The sequence below is a fragment of the Pinus tabuliformis genome, chromosome 4_1 (assembly GCF_031772625.1).
Source record: "Pinus tabuliformis cultivar Carrire ecotype Pingquan chromosome 4_1, CPIR1, whole genome shotgun sequence".
Classification (NCBI taxonomy): Eukaryota; Viridiplantae; Streptophyta; class Pinopsida; order Pinales; family Pinaceae; genus Pinus; species Pinus tabuliformis.
Window position 1 is genome coordinate 479746822 of NC_142303.1, and position 16285 is coordinate 479763106.

Genomic DNA, 16285 nt, shown 5'->3' on the forward strand with positions numbered 1-16285 from the left:
TGTAATGACCCCAGATTTATGTAAATTTGAAAGTTACTGTGGTAAAAAGACGAATACAGTTGTTATTATGTTTTAAATAAAACTGTGGCAAACTAATTCTGATTAAATAATTTAATTGAAATATTTTCTTAGAATTGCTGGCAGCCTCTAAGAGGTGAATCTTAAAGAAAAGAATCAGTGTGATAACTGATGGAACTACCCTTAAAAAGGGAAAAAAACCCTAACTTGGGGGATTCTGTGCTGTGAGGACAGACAGAGAGGAAAAAGAAAAGGAAAACAAATCTTGCTCCAAGGGAGGGGGTAAGGAGGTTAAGTCTGGTGAGGACCAGATAACCTGGCACCAGGAGTGCACTGTTCCTGTTGAGGGCTGGAGGCCTGCAGGATTGCTCGGGGGGAGAACACCGTCCGAAGGATGGATCTCATTGGCTGGGAGGAGAGCAGAAATTAAGCAGGTGACCTTTGTTTGAATGAAACCATTCCTGACAGAGGAAATCAGGTACGGTTCCAAACTGGTAAGTCCCTGATAGGAAATGAACATGCATTAAAGTTACAGTAATTGAATGGGAAAGGACTGTTGTTTTTCCTAGATGCTGTTAACAGATTTCACCCTGTGACCTTGAGGTAGAAAACTGTTAGTTAATGGAGTAATCAATAACTTAACCCGATATTAACCTGTGCAAAATTACTTAAAGACTCTGTGTAGAGAGTGTTATTAAAACGGGCGCACTTATAAAACAAGGAATCGGTGACAAGGTCGTAACCATGCACCGATGGATACAAACAAGGAAAGCACTGTGTGGTTGTACAGTGGTATTAAACTACGTTACATTGCATGTAGCCAGAAAAATGAAAACATTTTATCCAACCCGAGAGCGGAGGTAAATAACTGTAATAGAGATGATTTCATCACAACAGAGAACCTGTGCAAGCACGATGATGATTCATTATTCCTAGTATGGCCGAGAGGCGATGCATGCGAATAAAATGACAGACCTTCGTATTCATTATTCCTAGTATGGCCGAGAGGCGATGCATGCGAATAAAATAACAGACCTCGTATTCATTATTCCTAGTATGGCCGAGAGGCGATGCATGCGAATAAAATGACAGACCTCGTATTCATTATTCCTAGTATGGCCGAGAGGCGATGCATGCAAATAAAACTACCAACCCTCGAATTTAACACATGAACTGTGAAAACCATGCATGCATATATATAAATACAAACCCTCATATCAAACAGATGAACTGTAAAAGTTATGCATGAGCGCTTAGACGCGGAATAGCTGTCAAACATATTTGAGAATAATAATATACAATTTTAGAAGTTACAGAAGCGTGAAATGAAACTGTTAACATAACCCCGTACCCCCGAGGCGGAGGCCGCGGGTGAGCTAGCAAGCCATAGCGAAATATAACCACATATCTAATTGCAAAAGCGGCAAACAACAATGAAAATTCCATTAAAACACGGGAATGCCCGAGAGCTGAATGTCTATTTACTGTGGCAATTACTGCTAGTTTCTACAGAACATTTTCAAATTCAAATATATGTATATATCATTACATTCAAAAAGGGGATCAAGCCCCATAAAACTAAGACGGGTTCTGATTTGAAAACCCAATGAGCATTTGGACCATACAATCAATATCAAGTAGTTACAGGATAGCCTGGTAATCAATAGCACAAGATTGAACATACATAACAGAACCGGAGACGACCTCCAAGCATAACTCTCGCAAGAGAGGATTCTCCATCGTATGCAGCGAAGGCAGCTGCAGGGGTTTCCCACTGGGATTAACCGACAATGGGAGCAAGGATTTCCGTGCTGAAACAATAAAGATTCATACTCAATCATATGTAATAGCTCTTGTCCGAGACCTCTAATCACTATAAACCAGAGCAGAGTATGAAAGGCCATAGCATACCCGTGTTAAGCCGGTGAGATGCGCCGCTGGAGAGAGAGCCATGGACGGATCTGCAGCGTAGTAGGTTGCAGCTACAATCCCGACAATGAAATTATGAGAACTGTATGCGTTACTCCAAGTTAACAAAACCTAAAACTTAACCCAAGAATTGTCAATGAAAATTACCTGCGAGGACTTGATACTGAACGGAGAGGCAAACCCTGGAGGGTTATAGTCTGGATGCACCAGGGAGCTGGTGTCGAACTGTGGAAGGAACATCGAACCAGATCCGCAAAGACCGCGGCCCCAAATGAGAAAATGATAAACTGATTTTCACTCATAAAGTCTTAGTAAAACCCTTGACAATTTACAACCCTCCGATCACCCAACTTAATCCGGACCGTCGAAGTAAGGCGGGAGTCTGTGGTGATAAAACCGAAGTCTGCAATCCCAAAGCATCACGTGGCTAGTGAAACCTGGTTATGCCACCTGCCCCGGATGTACTGCCGCGTTTATGTTAGGATGAGTTGTCAACAGGCTCTGTGGCGGGATATCAAGTCCACACCATTAACCATTGTAAATATCTCGAGCAGATTGTCATCGGTAGCATAGACCAAGGTATGGGTTATGTTAATTCGGTGAGGTGGGTGTATTGAAAAGTATATTGAAACACGCATAACCGTAAACTGTGGCATAGATATATATATATATAATACACCCCGACTTATGTATATGTTAACAATGTTTATGGTTGACAATTGCTTACGCTTTATGCAAACGTTTTTTATTATAATAGGAAAATTGAAGGTAAGTGCACTTTAATCATATAGTTGACATGGTTATGGTCACAATGATTGGAAACAAAAAAAAATCATATGAGCATTATGTTTAGGCAAGTTGGTATGTATAATAAAAAAAAAAAAATTTTATGGATATATGGCTAGGGATGTGACAAGTGGTATCAGAGCCCAGTTTCAACGCTGTGGCCTCAAGTAGAACATACCAGTATGCAGAAGGGTACACCAAGCAACTCATGCAAGCTAACAATGTACTTAACTGTGTTCTGTTTATTTGCACTGATATACAGAATTGCAACAAATCAACAGTTAAAACCAGAAAGGAGACAAAATGCAAGAACCCGGCAGTAACCCTCAAGAAAATGCAGAACTGTGGGTGCAATTGGATGCAGAGTCACGGAGTACGAATCATGCAATCCTGGAAGCCGTCCGGGAATTGAAGAATGAAATGGCACGGCTGCGAGAGGACAACGCACGTCTAACAGTTGAACAGGAAAAGATTCTGAAAAGCCTGTCAAACAGGCAAAACCCACCCCTGTCCAACCCCAGTGCAGAACAGCAAAGGGTAACAGAAGAACAAGATCATCAAATGGTACCTGAAAACTTCCAAGACAAGGAGGATCACTCTGATAATGCACCTCAACAGCAAACATCAAAACGTCAGAAAGTGGAATTGCAGGGAGAATTCCGAAAGATTAAACCTCCACATTTTGATGGTGAGCAAGAGGAAGCTGCTGAAGCCTGGTTGATCAATATGAACAAGTATTTTCAGTTGTATGAGTACGACCACAACCTGAAAGCAAGATTGGCAATCTTCCAATTGCAAGGCAAGGCAACCTTGTGGTGGGAAGAAATCAAGATAGTCAAAGGGGTCAGCGAACGAACTATTACATGGGAGAAATTCCAGAAGTATTTCAAGGAGAGGTACCTGACAGAACGCTTCTATGATGAGAAGGCAAGAGAATTTCATGACTTAAGACTGGGACAGCAGACCATGGATGAGTTCATTAATCGTTTTACCTCGCTGCTACGTTATGTACCTTACATCAAGGAAGAAAAAGCCAAGGTTCAGAGGTTTGTGAGCAGCCTACCTTCATACATAAGGGAAAGGATTGAATTCGATAATCCTAGAACCATGGATGAAGCCATCCGTAAGGCGAGAATCTGTTACCAGCAGAGTAAACAGAAAGGGGACACTTCCCTCAAGAGATGGAATGAGAAAAGAAGTGGTCGGGTGGTTGGAAGCAGCAAAGGAAGTCGCAGCAGTGGGAATAAGAGTGCCGGTAAAGGACTGAGTAGCAGACCTGCTGCAAGGAACGCGCCCCGGTCCAGACCAATGAGCGAATCTAAGGCTAATGAGCAGTCTGTTAGATCAACTGATGAAGGGATGACCAGACCACCAGTGCAATGCTGGGGTTGTGGAGGACCCCACTATGTTAAAAACTGCCCGCAGAGGAAAGGAACAGACCAGATATCTCAGATACATGAGGCTTCAACGGTTGGGGACGTGGCCCGTAGTGTGCCCAGAATCAATGCGGCGCTGGAGGACCGTCAAGCGGAGTACCAGCCATCTATGATTGAGTTCGAAGGTAAAATCTCAAACCTGTCCTTAGCTGTTCTTATAGACCCAGGGGCTACCTTAAGTTATATTAGTCCGAATATAGTAGAACGGTGTAAACTGCAGGCTGAAAAATTCAAAAATCCGTGGCTGGTCCAACTAGCTACAGGAGCCAAGAGACGAGTCTTGGCCAAGGTGAATAATTGTGCCTTAACCTTAGCAGGGCAGCCAATAGTGGCAGATTTGAATGTATTACCGTTGGGCTCCTATGATGTTTTGATTGGGATGGACTGGCTGGAGAAACACTGGTCCTTGGTTAACTGCAAGACCAAGACCATATATTATAAGGATGACCTGGGAGACCAGCAGGAATTGCAAGGAATTAGGCACCCTGTGCAGATTCGACCTATTACAGCTACCCAATTAGCTAAGTGCATCAAGAAGAAATGTCAAATCTACGCTATCCAAGTGGGATAAGCAAATCAAAAAGACACAACTGCCATGCTGGGTAACATGCCGATAGTGCGGGAGTTTGCAGATGTTTTTCCCGAGGAAGTGCCGGGATTACCACCAAAACGGGATGTGGATTTCACTATTGAGCTAATTCCAGGGGCAGCACCTGTATCACGGGCACCCTATCGTATGAGTGTGCCAGAACTGACAGAATTAAAGATGCAGCTACAAGAACTGTTAGATAAAAATTACATCCGTCCCAGCGTGTCGCCTTGGGGAGCCCCAGTGCTGTTCGTCAAAAAGAAAGATGGAACTTTACGGATGTGCATTGATTATCGCCAGCTAAATAAGCTTACAATCAAAAACAAATATCCTTTGCCTAGAATCGACGAGCTCTTTGATCAGGTGAAGGGGGCAACGGTATTTTCAAAAATTGATCTGCGATCTGGTTACCATCAGATCAGAATAAAAGAGGAGGATATCGCTAAGACCGCCTTCAGAACGCGGTATGGGCACTATGAGTTCGTGGTGCTACCTTTTGGGCTGACAAATGCACCTGCCACTTTCATGTGTTTGATGAACAAGGTGTTTCAGCGGTTTTTAGACAAATTTGTGCTGATATTCATAGATGACATTCTGATTTACAGCAAATCAAGGAAAGAGCATGAGGAACACCTTAAATTGGTGTTGCAAACTTTGCGGGAACATCAATTATATGCAAAATTCAGCAAATGCGATTTTTACAAGGAGGAGATACAATATTTGGGCCACGTGATCACTAAAGAGGGCATCGCTGTGGATCCTGAGAAGATTAGAACTATAATGGAGTGGCCTGTTCCAAAGGACGTGGCAGACATTAGGTCCTTTATGGGGTTAGCAGGGTATTATAGAAGATTTGTCGAAGGCTTTTCGAGGGTAGCATACCCAATCACCTCTTTACAAAAGAAAGGAAAAACATTTAAGTGGACCTCAGCGTGCCAAAAGAGCTTTGAGCAGCTCAAGCACTTACTTACTACCGCACCTATATTAAGTATCGCTGATCCTAACAAGGATTATGTAGTCTGCACGGACGCAAGCAAGGAAGGTGTGGGAGGAGTGCTGATGCAGGAAGGAAGAGTCATTGCTTACGAATCTAGAAAGTTGAAAGAGCATGAGCAGAAATATTCTGCTTACGACATGGAGCTGGCTGCTGTCATTCATGCCCTGAAAATGTGGCGACATTACCTTGTGGGCAGAAAATTTCTGTTATTAACAGACCACCACAGTTTAACGAACTACTTCAGTCAACCCACCTTAAATGCAAGGCAAGCTCGCTGGGCTGACTTCTTAAGTGGGTTCGACTTTGAAATTAAGCATCTAAAGGGTAAGGAGAACCGAGTAGCGGATGCATTAAGTCGGAAGGTGCAATGCGTGTGCAGGATTTCAGTTAGTGAGTGGCAAAGTACCTTATTGGAAAGGATAAAAATAGCGGCTGAACAAGATGTTGTTTATCAGCACATCAAACAGAAATTACAGCAGCAATCTAATAAGGAATTACTACAAGGGTACAAACTAGATGATGCTGATATGTTGTGCTTTAATAATAAGCTGTATGTGCCCAATGAAGACAGCATTAAGAAGATGATTTTAGATGAGTTTCATACCAGCCATTATGCGGGACACCCGGGCTACCAGAAAATGGTTACCGCACTCCGCAAAGAATACTACTGGCCAAAACTGAAGCAAGAGATAACTGAGTATCTAGCACGCTGTCTAGAATGTCAGCAAATTAAGGCGGAACACATGCACCCAGCAGGACTGTTACAACCTCTACCCATTCCAGAATGGAAGTGGGAGACTATATCCATGGATTTTATAACGGGACTGCCCAAGACCAAGAAGAATAATGATTCCATTATGGTGGTGGTGGATAAGTTGAGTAAGGCAGCACACTTCATACCTGTGCAATCGACATATAAGGCTGTACAAATTGCCCATATTTTCATGCAGCATGTGTTCAAATTACATGGGCTGCCGAAGGTGATTATCTCCGATCGGGACGTCAAGTTTACATCAACCTTTTGGAGGACACTGTTTGCGGAACTGGGAACACAGCTGAATTTTAGTACAGCTTATCATCCCCAAACTGATGGCCAAACAGAACGAGTAAATCAAGTTGTGGAAGACATGCTGAGAGCATGTGTTTTGATGAAGCCAACTCAATGGGAGGACTATCTCCACTTAGTCGAATTCGCATACAACAATGGGTACCATTCCTCAACTCAGATGAGTCCTTTTGAGGTTATGTACGGGCGGAAGTGCCGCACACCCGCAAGCTGGGGCGGACCGGAAGACAGGTTGCGAATTGGTCCTGATATGTTACAGGAAATGGAGAATACAGTGAAAAGGGTGCGTGCTAACTTGAAAGCCGCTCAGGACAGGCAGAAAAGTTTCGCTGATCAAAAAAGAAGATTTAAGGAATTCCAGGTTGGGGATCATGTATTTGTGAGGATCCAACCAAGAAGGAGTACCTTGCAGTGGAGGGGATGTGCCAAGCTAGCACCTCGTTACTTTGGGCCTTTCCAGATCTTGGCCAAAGTCGGACCGGTCGCCTATCAACTTGCCCTACCAAGTCATATTAAGATTCACAATGTGTTTCACGTATCTGTATTAAAGCAATACGTTTACGACCCTAAACATGTGATTCAATGGCAGAATGTGCGGGTAAGAAGTAATCTGGTTATTATGGATAAGCATTGTTTATAAACTGAAAAATAACTAAATCCATTCTGTTTGCAGGTCGAGCCGGAAGGCGAGGTTCTGGTCGAACCACTGACCATTCTCGACCGGAGAGAAGTGCAGCTGCGGAAACGAGTTATTTCCCAAGCTAAAGTGCAGTGGCAGCACTATGGACCAGAGGAGGCCACTTGGGAAGATGAGGAACTCCTTAGGGAGGCTTATCCAAACCTGTTTACAGGTGATAGACATCGGGACGATGTCCAATCTCAGGAGGGGGAGATGTAATGACCCCAGATTTATGTAAATTTGAAAGTTACTGTGGTAAAAAGACGAATACAGTTGTTATTATGTTTTAAATAAAACTGTGGCAAACTAATTCTGATTAAATAATTTAATTGAAATATTTTCTTAGAATTGCTGGCAGCCTCTAAGAGGTGAATCTTAAAGAAAAGAATCAGTGTGATAACTGATGGAACTACCCTTAAAAAGGGAAAAAAACCCTAACTTGGGGGATTCTGTGCTGTGAGGACAGACAGAGAGGAAAAAGAAAAGGAAAACAAATCTTGCTCCAAGGGAGGGGGTAAGGAGGTTAAGTCTGGTGAGGACCAGATAACCTGGCACCAGGAGTGCACTGTTCCTGTTGAGGGCTGGAGGCCTGCAGGATTGCTCGGGGGGAGAACACCGTCCGAAGGATGGATCTCATTGGCCGAGAGGCGATGCATGCGAATAAAATGACAGACCTTCGTATTCATTATTCCTAGTATGGCCGAGAGGCGATGCATGCGAATAAAATAACAGACCTCGTATTCATTATTCCTAGTATGGCCGAGAGGTGATGCATGCGAATAAAATGATAGACCTCGTATTCATTATTCCTAGTATGGCCGAGAGGCGATGCATGCAAATAAAACTACCAACCCTCGAATTTAACACATGAACTGTGAAAACCATGCATGCATATATATAAATACAAACCCTCATATCAAACAGATGAACTGTAAAAGTTATGCATGAGCGCTTAGACGCGGAATAGCTGTCAAACATACTTGAGAATAATAATATACAATTTTAGAAGTTACAGAAGCGTGAAATGAAACTGTTAACATAACCCCGTACCCCCGAGGCGGAGGCCGCGGGTGAGCTAGCAAGCCATAGCGAAATATAACCACATATCTAATTGCAAAAGCGGCAAACAACAATGAAAATTCCATTAAAACACGGGAATGCCCGAGAGCTGAATGTCTATTTACTGTGGCAATTACTGCTAGTTTCTACAGAACATTTTCGAATTCAAATATATGTATATATCATTACATTCAAAAAGGGGATCAAGCCCCATAAAACTAAGACGGGTTCTGATTTGAAAACCCAATGAGCATTTGGACCATACAATCAATATCAAGTAGTTACAGGATAGCCTGGTAATCTAGCACAAGATTGAACATACATAACAGAACCGGAGACGGCCTCCAAGCATAACTCTCGCAAGAGAGGATTCTCCATCGTATGCAGCGAAGGCAGCTGCAGGGGTTTCCCACTGGGATTTAACCGGCAATGGGAGCAAGGATTTCCGTGCTGAAACAATAAAGATTCATACCCAATCATATGTAATAGCTCTTGTCCGAAACCTCTAATCACTATAAACCAGAGCAGAGTATGAAAGGCCATAGCATACCTGTGTTAAGCCGGTGAGATGCGCCGCTGGAGAGAGAGCCATGGACGGATCTGCAGCGTAGTAGGTTGCAGCTACAAACCCGACAATGAAATTATGAGAACTGTATGCGTTACTCCAGGTTAACAAAACCTAAAACTTAACCCAAGAATTGTCAATGAAAATTACCTGCGAGGACTTGATACTGAGCGGAGAGGCAAACCCTGGAGGGTTACAGTCTGGATGCACCAGGGAGCTGGTGTCGAACTGTGGAAGGAACATCGAACCAGATCCGCAAAGACCGCGGCCCCAAATGAGAAAATGGTAAACTGATTTTCACTCATAAAGTCTTAGTAAAACCCTTGACAATTTACAACCCTCCGATCACCCAACTTAATCCGGACCGTCGAAGTAAGGCGGGAGCCTGTGGTGATAAAACCGAAGTCCGCAATCCCAAAGCATCACGTGGCTAGTGAAACCTGGTTATGCCACCTGCCCCGGACGTACTGCCGCGTTTATGTTAGGATGAGTTGTCAACAGGCTCTGTGGCGGGATATCAAGTCCACACCATTAACCATTGTAAATATCTCGAGCAGATTGTCATCGGTAGCATAGACCAAGGTATGGGTTATGTTAATTCGGTGAGGTGGGTGTATTGAAAAGTATATTGAAACACGCATAACCGTAAACTGTGGCATAGATATATATATATAATACACCCCGACTTATGTATATGTTAACAATGTTTATGGTTGACAATTGCTTACGCTTTATGCAAACGTTTTTTAATAATAGGAAAATTGAAGGTAAGTGCACTTTAATCATATAGTTGACATGGTTATGGTCACAATGATTGGAAACAAAAAAAAATCATATGAGCATTATGTTTAGGCAAGTTGGTATGTATAATAAAAAAAAAAAGATTTTATGGATATATGGCTAGGGATGTGACACATCCATATAAAATAACAAGGATGTCCAAAGTCTCAAATAAGAACTTATTTCTACTTGAAATCTAAAAAAAATTGACTTCCAACTATTTTCATGCTGTTACTAAGTTTTCTTACCTTCTACCATCATTTTCTCAATGCTATAGTTGGAGTTTAGATAATGGTGGAAGTCAATACATAAATATTTGGGAGGAAACCTTTTATAAGTGATTGTTGTCATAAATGGAACCATCATAGTTGTTTTGTTGTCACAAATGAAACTATCATAGTTGAAATTATCATGAATTTATACTTATTGGTATTAATAACCAAACCGACCTTCAAGTAGTAATCATGGAGGATTCTAAGTTGCTTGTTGCCATCATGAGAGCTTCTAGTAAGAAGAACAATATATTCTGAGAAAAGAAGAAGAGTAGTGATTATACTAGTGACTTTTGGTGCATGGCAACCTACAAGCTCCAAAGACACTTCTAGTTTATCAATGCGAATTCCAAAAAGTGTAAGGCTAACTCTAATATTGCATTTAATCTCTTTTAAAAAACCTTCTTGTGTCTTAATCTTGGAAATAACATTCTAGTATATCCTAGTTACAACAACCCTCGTCTCAAGGGGGACAATTAGCTCCTAGACCTTTTTTCATAACTTTTCTTGAGGAACAATGCCAAAACATTAGTACAAAATGATGAAATTAGTGACTAGGTGACTAAAAACATTAGTGACCACAACTCCCCCAACTGAGGTACTACAAAAAAATGAACATTATTAAGTGAGTGGACCAAAAAAAACTAGCATAAATGACTAATTTAGTCCCATGTTAAAATATATGACTAGAAATTAAGTAATACAACTAAAAATGACTAACCAGAATGACTAATTTAGTCTAGGAACAAAAATATGACTACCTAACAAGTACTAGAATAATATGGATTAGTAGTTTATGTTAGTCATTTTAATTGTAAATTTAGACATCTAAAATTACAAGTGATAGAGATTTAAAGGCTATGATTCATTAGTTGAAAGGTTATACCTCCTTAAACACTTATTTAATGCATTAGTGGATGATTAGAATTATGGAGCTCATTAGAATGTTCAGGGTTATATCATTTGATCAAATTCAAAGAGAATTAAATTGAATGCTAGCATATTATCCAAAATCGGAGTGGAATTATGTCTTGATCAAATATATTATAAAGAATACCTGTAAGGAGAAGTGATCGTTAATTAGTAGAACACATATTTCCTTTAGTTGAAGAGTTAACTTTTCATGTGTTACATACCTCTACAAAAAACTAAAAAAATTATTTTTGGTATATTTAGTAATAAAATCTCAATGGGGATAACACATATAACTATAATACTCAAAGAATAATTATTTAGTGTTCCTCTAGAATGCAGAGTTACAAATTGAGTTTCTCACTCTTATCCCAAAATTGCTTATTTTATGGTTCTTAATACTTCATAATCCAATTATCTCCTACTTACAACATAGGTAATTATAACTTGGGCTGCTTAGTATATTCCATAAAATTATGATGGAATTATCTAGACTTATGCCCTTTTACAATATGAGGGAATGAGGGTCCTCTTAAGCATTTTTTACACTTCTTATAAAACTCTTTTTTCTATACTAATAATTTATGCATATAGATATGTTTTTTTGTTCTCTTCACAAATATTTGCAAGGTATATATATATATATATATATATATATATATATATATATATATATATATATATATATATATATATATATATATATATATATATATATATACTGTTAGGAACATTTCCCCTTTATCCCATTTAATCCTTTTATATATAGATTTTCCTTATAGTTATTCTTCATTCATAGGTCATGGGATAAAACCTTCAGTTTACATGTTTTAATGACTTGGTGATCGTGCCTTTCCTTGATCTACACCTAAGGTGGAGCATGATTGTATTGTGGCTACCATTGTTTCGAAACATTGTTTAGTTTGATTGAGTCACGAATAGGCTCCACACCTTCCCATTCAATAAACAACTTTCATGTGTTTGCTAAATCAAAAATTGTGATGATGCACAGAGAGCATCATCCGACTTTGTTTTGCTACCAAGTTTTATTTTCCGGGCACATCTCAAATTCTCATAGAATAATTGGTAAAAATAGGGTTTAGGTCTAGACATTTTCTTAAATTTCAATATTTCCTTCATTCTTTAGTTTAAATATTTAAGATAATTCATTTTCCTCCTTATGATGCGGGTTGAAAGGAATAAATTCTCACAACCGAGAATTATTTCCAACCTTGTTGCAACCTATATTTATCATCTACTGCCATGCTTCAACTAGTATTTCCTTACCATTTTTTTCTTATAACTTTTAGAATGGATTTAAATTTTGGCAGGGTTTTCATTTGACCAATTTTCATTTTCTTTACAAAAATAATCAATGAAACAACATCTATCTCTTATTATTTTGACCAGGGATAATTTTCCTAGGGTAAATTTGTTTCTCTCAAGTCTTAAAGTATTTTAACCTTACCATTTACTTTGTGGATGTCATACAGTCTAGGGTTTTAAGGGTGTTGACAATATGACTAAAGAGTTGTCTATGATGGAAACCTACTTGATAAATATGTGAACATGATGGTAGTAGGATGATTATATAGGATGGTACAAATGTTACAGTGATAATGGAGAAAGGGTTATCATTTTAGAGATAGATGAATAATAAAGGTAAACTTTGGGAAATTATACGCATGTTGTGTGAATAAATACAACGTACATACACAAGTATGGTGAAGCAAAGTCAAGTACATTTTCTTCACCATGGTAATTAGAATATTAGGGGTATTTACAATGTTATTTGCCCATAGTGATGAGGGTGACAACTGATATGTGATCTCGTCAAAGAATAACATCCACATTAATAAGGGATTTGCTGATGGGTCCAACCCACCCTTGTCACACTTACCAATGTTAATAATGTGATTAGGAATGAATTTAATGACTAATAGTTGGGTTACATATGATATTTTTTTATTTGGCGGTTGATTGCAATGATATTATAATTGATTTGGGGTCCACACTTATGATTTGTACCCACACCTAACGAGTATTGGACAAGTGTCAACTCCTTGGAATTGTCACTCCCACTTTGGTATGAGGGTCTCAAACCCTATCTCCCGGTCATTTCGCTTGTGAATTGTTGAGGTTTGAGGGCTTTGCAATGTGGTTATGCTACGAGGTTTTCTTTGTGTAATATTATGCTGCCTCTGGTACTCTCGCTCGGCTCTTGTCCTGGAAACTTGTTGGCTTCTCCATCTCGTAATGAGCTCTTGTTTGAACCTGGTTATTCCATTATTTGTTTCTATGTCTACACTTAATCATTTTGTAGAATTATGGATTATAGTCTACTTGTGGAAACTGAGATTTCTCTGTGTACAAGTCAATGTTGGCTATTTAGCTAGCTTGTGCGACTCCTTTTTGTCTTGAATCCTTCTATGCGACTCTTTGTTGAGTGCTCCGGTTGTATTCCTCTGTTTCATGGACAGGTTGCGGTCGCAGGGTCTTGGCTTCAATTTCCTTCGCAATGTTAATGTAAAATTTTTTGTTCTCTGCTGCTATCAATCTTTTCTTCTTTTCACACTGTTAAACTGATGCACTTGCTCCTTCGTGAGTAGAGTGAACCCAGGTGACTGCAATGTCGGCGTCTTGTCTCTGCAAGGTAATTTCGAACCCTAGTTTTGTTGTTTTCTCCTGATCTTTACTTTCCTTGCCACATATCGCTCACAAACTTTAGTTAATGTCTGGTCATTGCAGGTATGTTCGTCTTGGAGGGTTTTGGACTTCAGCTCATCGATGCTCTGGCTAAACCCGAGTAGGGTCGTTCCCTGTCATCTTGTAACTTGTTTCTTTCTCGTTGTAGGCTAGGGTTACAACAATTTATTGTAATAATTTGAGGTCGCCATGAGTGCGTATGCATAGGTTGTTAGACTTGCTCTGTTCCTCTTGTGGGTAGTTGCTATAGGGTTTGGTTTATGTTGTTGAGAATTCAACAAGATGATGGAGCTTAGTGGAAAGGATTCACCTTCACTAAGTGGGCCCACAGGTAAGTTATAGCGCAAAGTCTATTTTTAGACATATGGATCATGTCTATGAGTTGCAGGATGTTGTTTATGGATGATTGGTCATGTTAGGAAAAATAGATGGACTTCTATTTCTGGTTCATAGCAAGGGTGATCAAAAGTCTATTTTTAGACTGCCAGGCTAAAAATAGAAAAGTCTAATATTATTGTCTCATAATAATATTTAGACTATAAACTTTATCTTATTCTCTTGGAGTACTTTAGTTTGAGCTATAGATGTGTCACATGCATCTATCAGAAGGCAATACACTTTCTTTGTGGGTCAGTTGAGTTGTTGCATGCAGGACTTCAGTTAGAACTCAAGCAGTTGAGTTTGGTGGAGTTGATGGAGTTGTGTTCAGTTTGACTTGGTTAAACTAGTTGTAATTAGTCTAACTGCAAATAGACTAATGATGAGTTTTTAAACCAATTATTAACTCATAAAGCAATTAAAGAATACATCAGTTAACTCAGTTGCATGTTAGTTCATGTGTAGTTCAACAAGGACATGTGTTAGAGGTTGAGATTGCTATCAGTTGTGACTATAGTTGTGCATGAGGATTTGCACAAGCAATGTATTGAGTATGCCAATGGGTATTGCGTAGATTTGCCCAGTAGAATAGCCCATGCTCACATGATTTCCAGTGTGAGTGATTCTGAGCAGGTTTGTGCAATAGACGCAGGCAAAACAGTGGAGAAGATTTGAACCTGTGACTTGTTCAGGTCTGAGCTGGGTTGTGTGTAACAGATGGAGATAGTGCTGGATACTTGAGAGGAGTATTGTACTATGTAATGTTACATGCTCTAAATCATTAATATATAGATACTGTGGGGTTTGCAGGTGTAAGCTTTCCCCGGGATACATATTCTGTTAATGTGTGCATGCTATTGATGTTTCATTGTTTTTGATGCTGCTAAATTGATGATCAACGTAGAGGAGCTTATGTATTGTGCATGTATTCTGAAATAGTGCATGATCAAGATAATCTCTGTTGAATATGTGTTTATTATTCAAAATTTCTACATGGTATTAGAGCTGTTGATCATCAGATCTACTATTTAGGAAGTGTTTACATTCTATTTCTTCAGGCAGAGTCTGTAATCGGGCTAGGTAGCCTCTGGAATCATCCTTCCTTTGGAAGGTGAGATACCCAGTAAAATCCCATACAGTCAATCTCTGTACTAGAAATAATTTGTTCTCACGAATCTTAGATCGGAGGCGGTTGAGTTTGGAGCTGGTGGAATTCGAATTTGCAACAGTGTTTTCTTGGTGTCAACGTTGCAATGTCTTTCAACAGATTGCGATTGGAGTATGCTCTTGAGGGCAACTCGAACTATATTGCATGGAAGGATAGGATGGAGGTGGTGTTGGATGATAACGGGCTGAAGGAGTTGATAGAGGCTGAGGTCCCAAATCCTACTGATGCTATCGGAGCTGAGGCTTGGCAAAAGAAGACAACAAAGTGTCAAAGGATTCTGTTAAAGGGCGTGAAGGATCACATTGTGTCCAGCTTGCATGGAAAGGCTTCTCCATACTTGATGTGGAAAGTGTTAATAGATATATTCCAAAGAAAGGGAGATTAGAGGAAGCTGGTGCTCAAGGATAAACTCAGAAACATCAAATGCGAGAAGGGAGACAGCATGCCCAAGTATCTCACGAAGTTCCCTCACTGTCGGATGAGCTGGGAAGTGTGGGGGTTACTGTTGATGATGAGGACTTGGTGAGCTTGGCTCTCCTTGGTCTTTCGAAGAGTTGGCATTCCTATCAAGACTTTGTCAATGGTCGGGAGAAATTGCCAGGAAGGGAAAGACTTTGGTCAGATCTTGTGTAGGAGGAGATCAGGCAGAATACTTGGGACGGATATTCATCAAGGGGAACTGATGAAGAAAATTGTGCTTTGGCTACCAAAGGAAAGAAGGGGAAGAGCAAGAAAGCTTCTCAGTCTCGTGCGAAAGGCAAGAAGCAGGATATGTCCAAGGTGAAGTGTTTTCACTGTCACTAGCACAGACACTATGCCACTAATTGTCTGCAGAAGAAGAAGAAGCAAGCTGCTAGATCGACAGCAGTGGAGGCTCTAGCCTCGTAGTTTGAGCTTGATTTTTCATTGATCGCATGCTTGGTTTCAAGTGTGATGGGATTGGTG

At 40.2% G+C, this 16285-nt stretch overlaps 2 protein-coding genes across 2 annotated transcripts; one reads left to right on the plus strand and one right to left on the minus strand.

Annotated features, from left to right (window-relative positions):
• Window positions 1-4776: 4776 nt before the first annotated feature.
• Window positions 4777-6821, plus strand: LOC149176573 (uncharacterized). Its single transcript, XM_089421517.1, has 4 exons — window positions 4777-5136; window positions 5767-5927; window positions 6135-6475; window positions 6706-6821. Exons 1-4 carry the CDS (start codon window positions 4777-4779, stop codon window positions 6819-6821), a joined length of 978 nt encoding a protein of 325 aa, XP_089277643.1.
• A 2039-nt stretch (window positions 6822-8860) lies between these two features.
• Window positions 8861-9566, minus strand: LOC149176574 (uncharacterized). The gene is made up of 3 exons (XM_089421518.1): window positions 9275-9566; window positions 9110-9180; window positions 8861-9009 (listed from the first exon to the last, which is right to left on the minus strand). Exons 1-3 carry the CDS (start codon window positions 9427-9429, stop codon window positions 8861-8863), a joined length of 375 nt encoding a protein of 124 aa, XP_089277644.1. The 5' UTR covers window positions 9430-9566.
• Between the last annotated feature and the right edge of the window lie 6719 nt (window positions 9567-16285).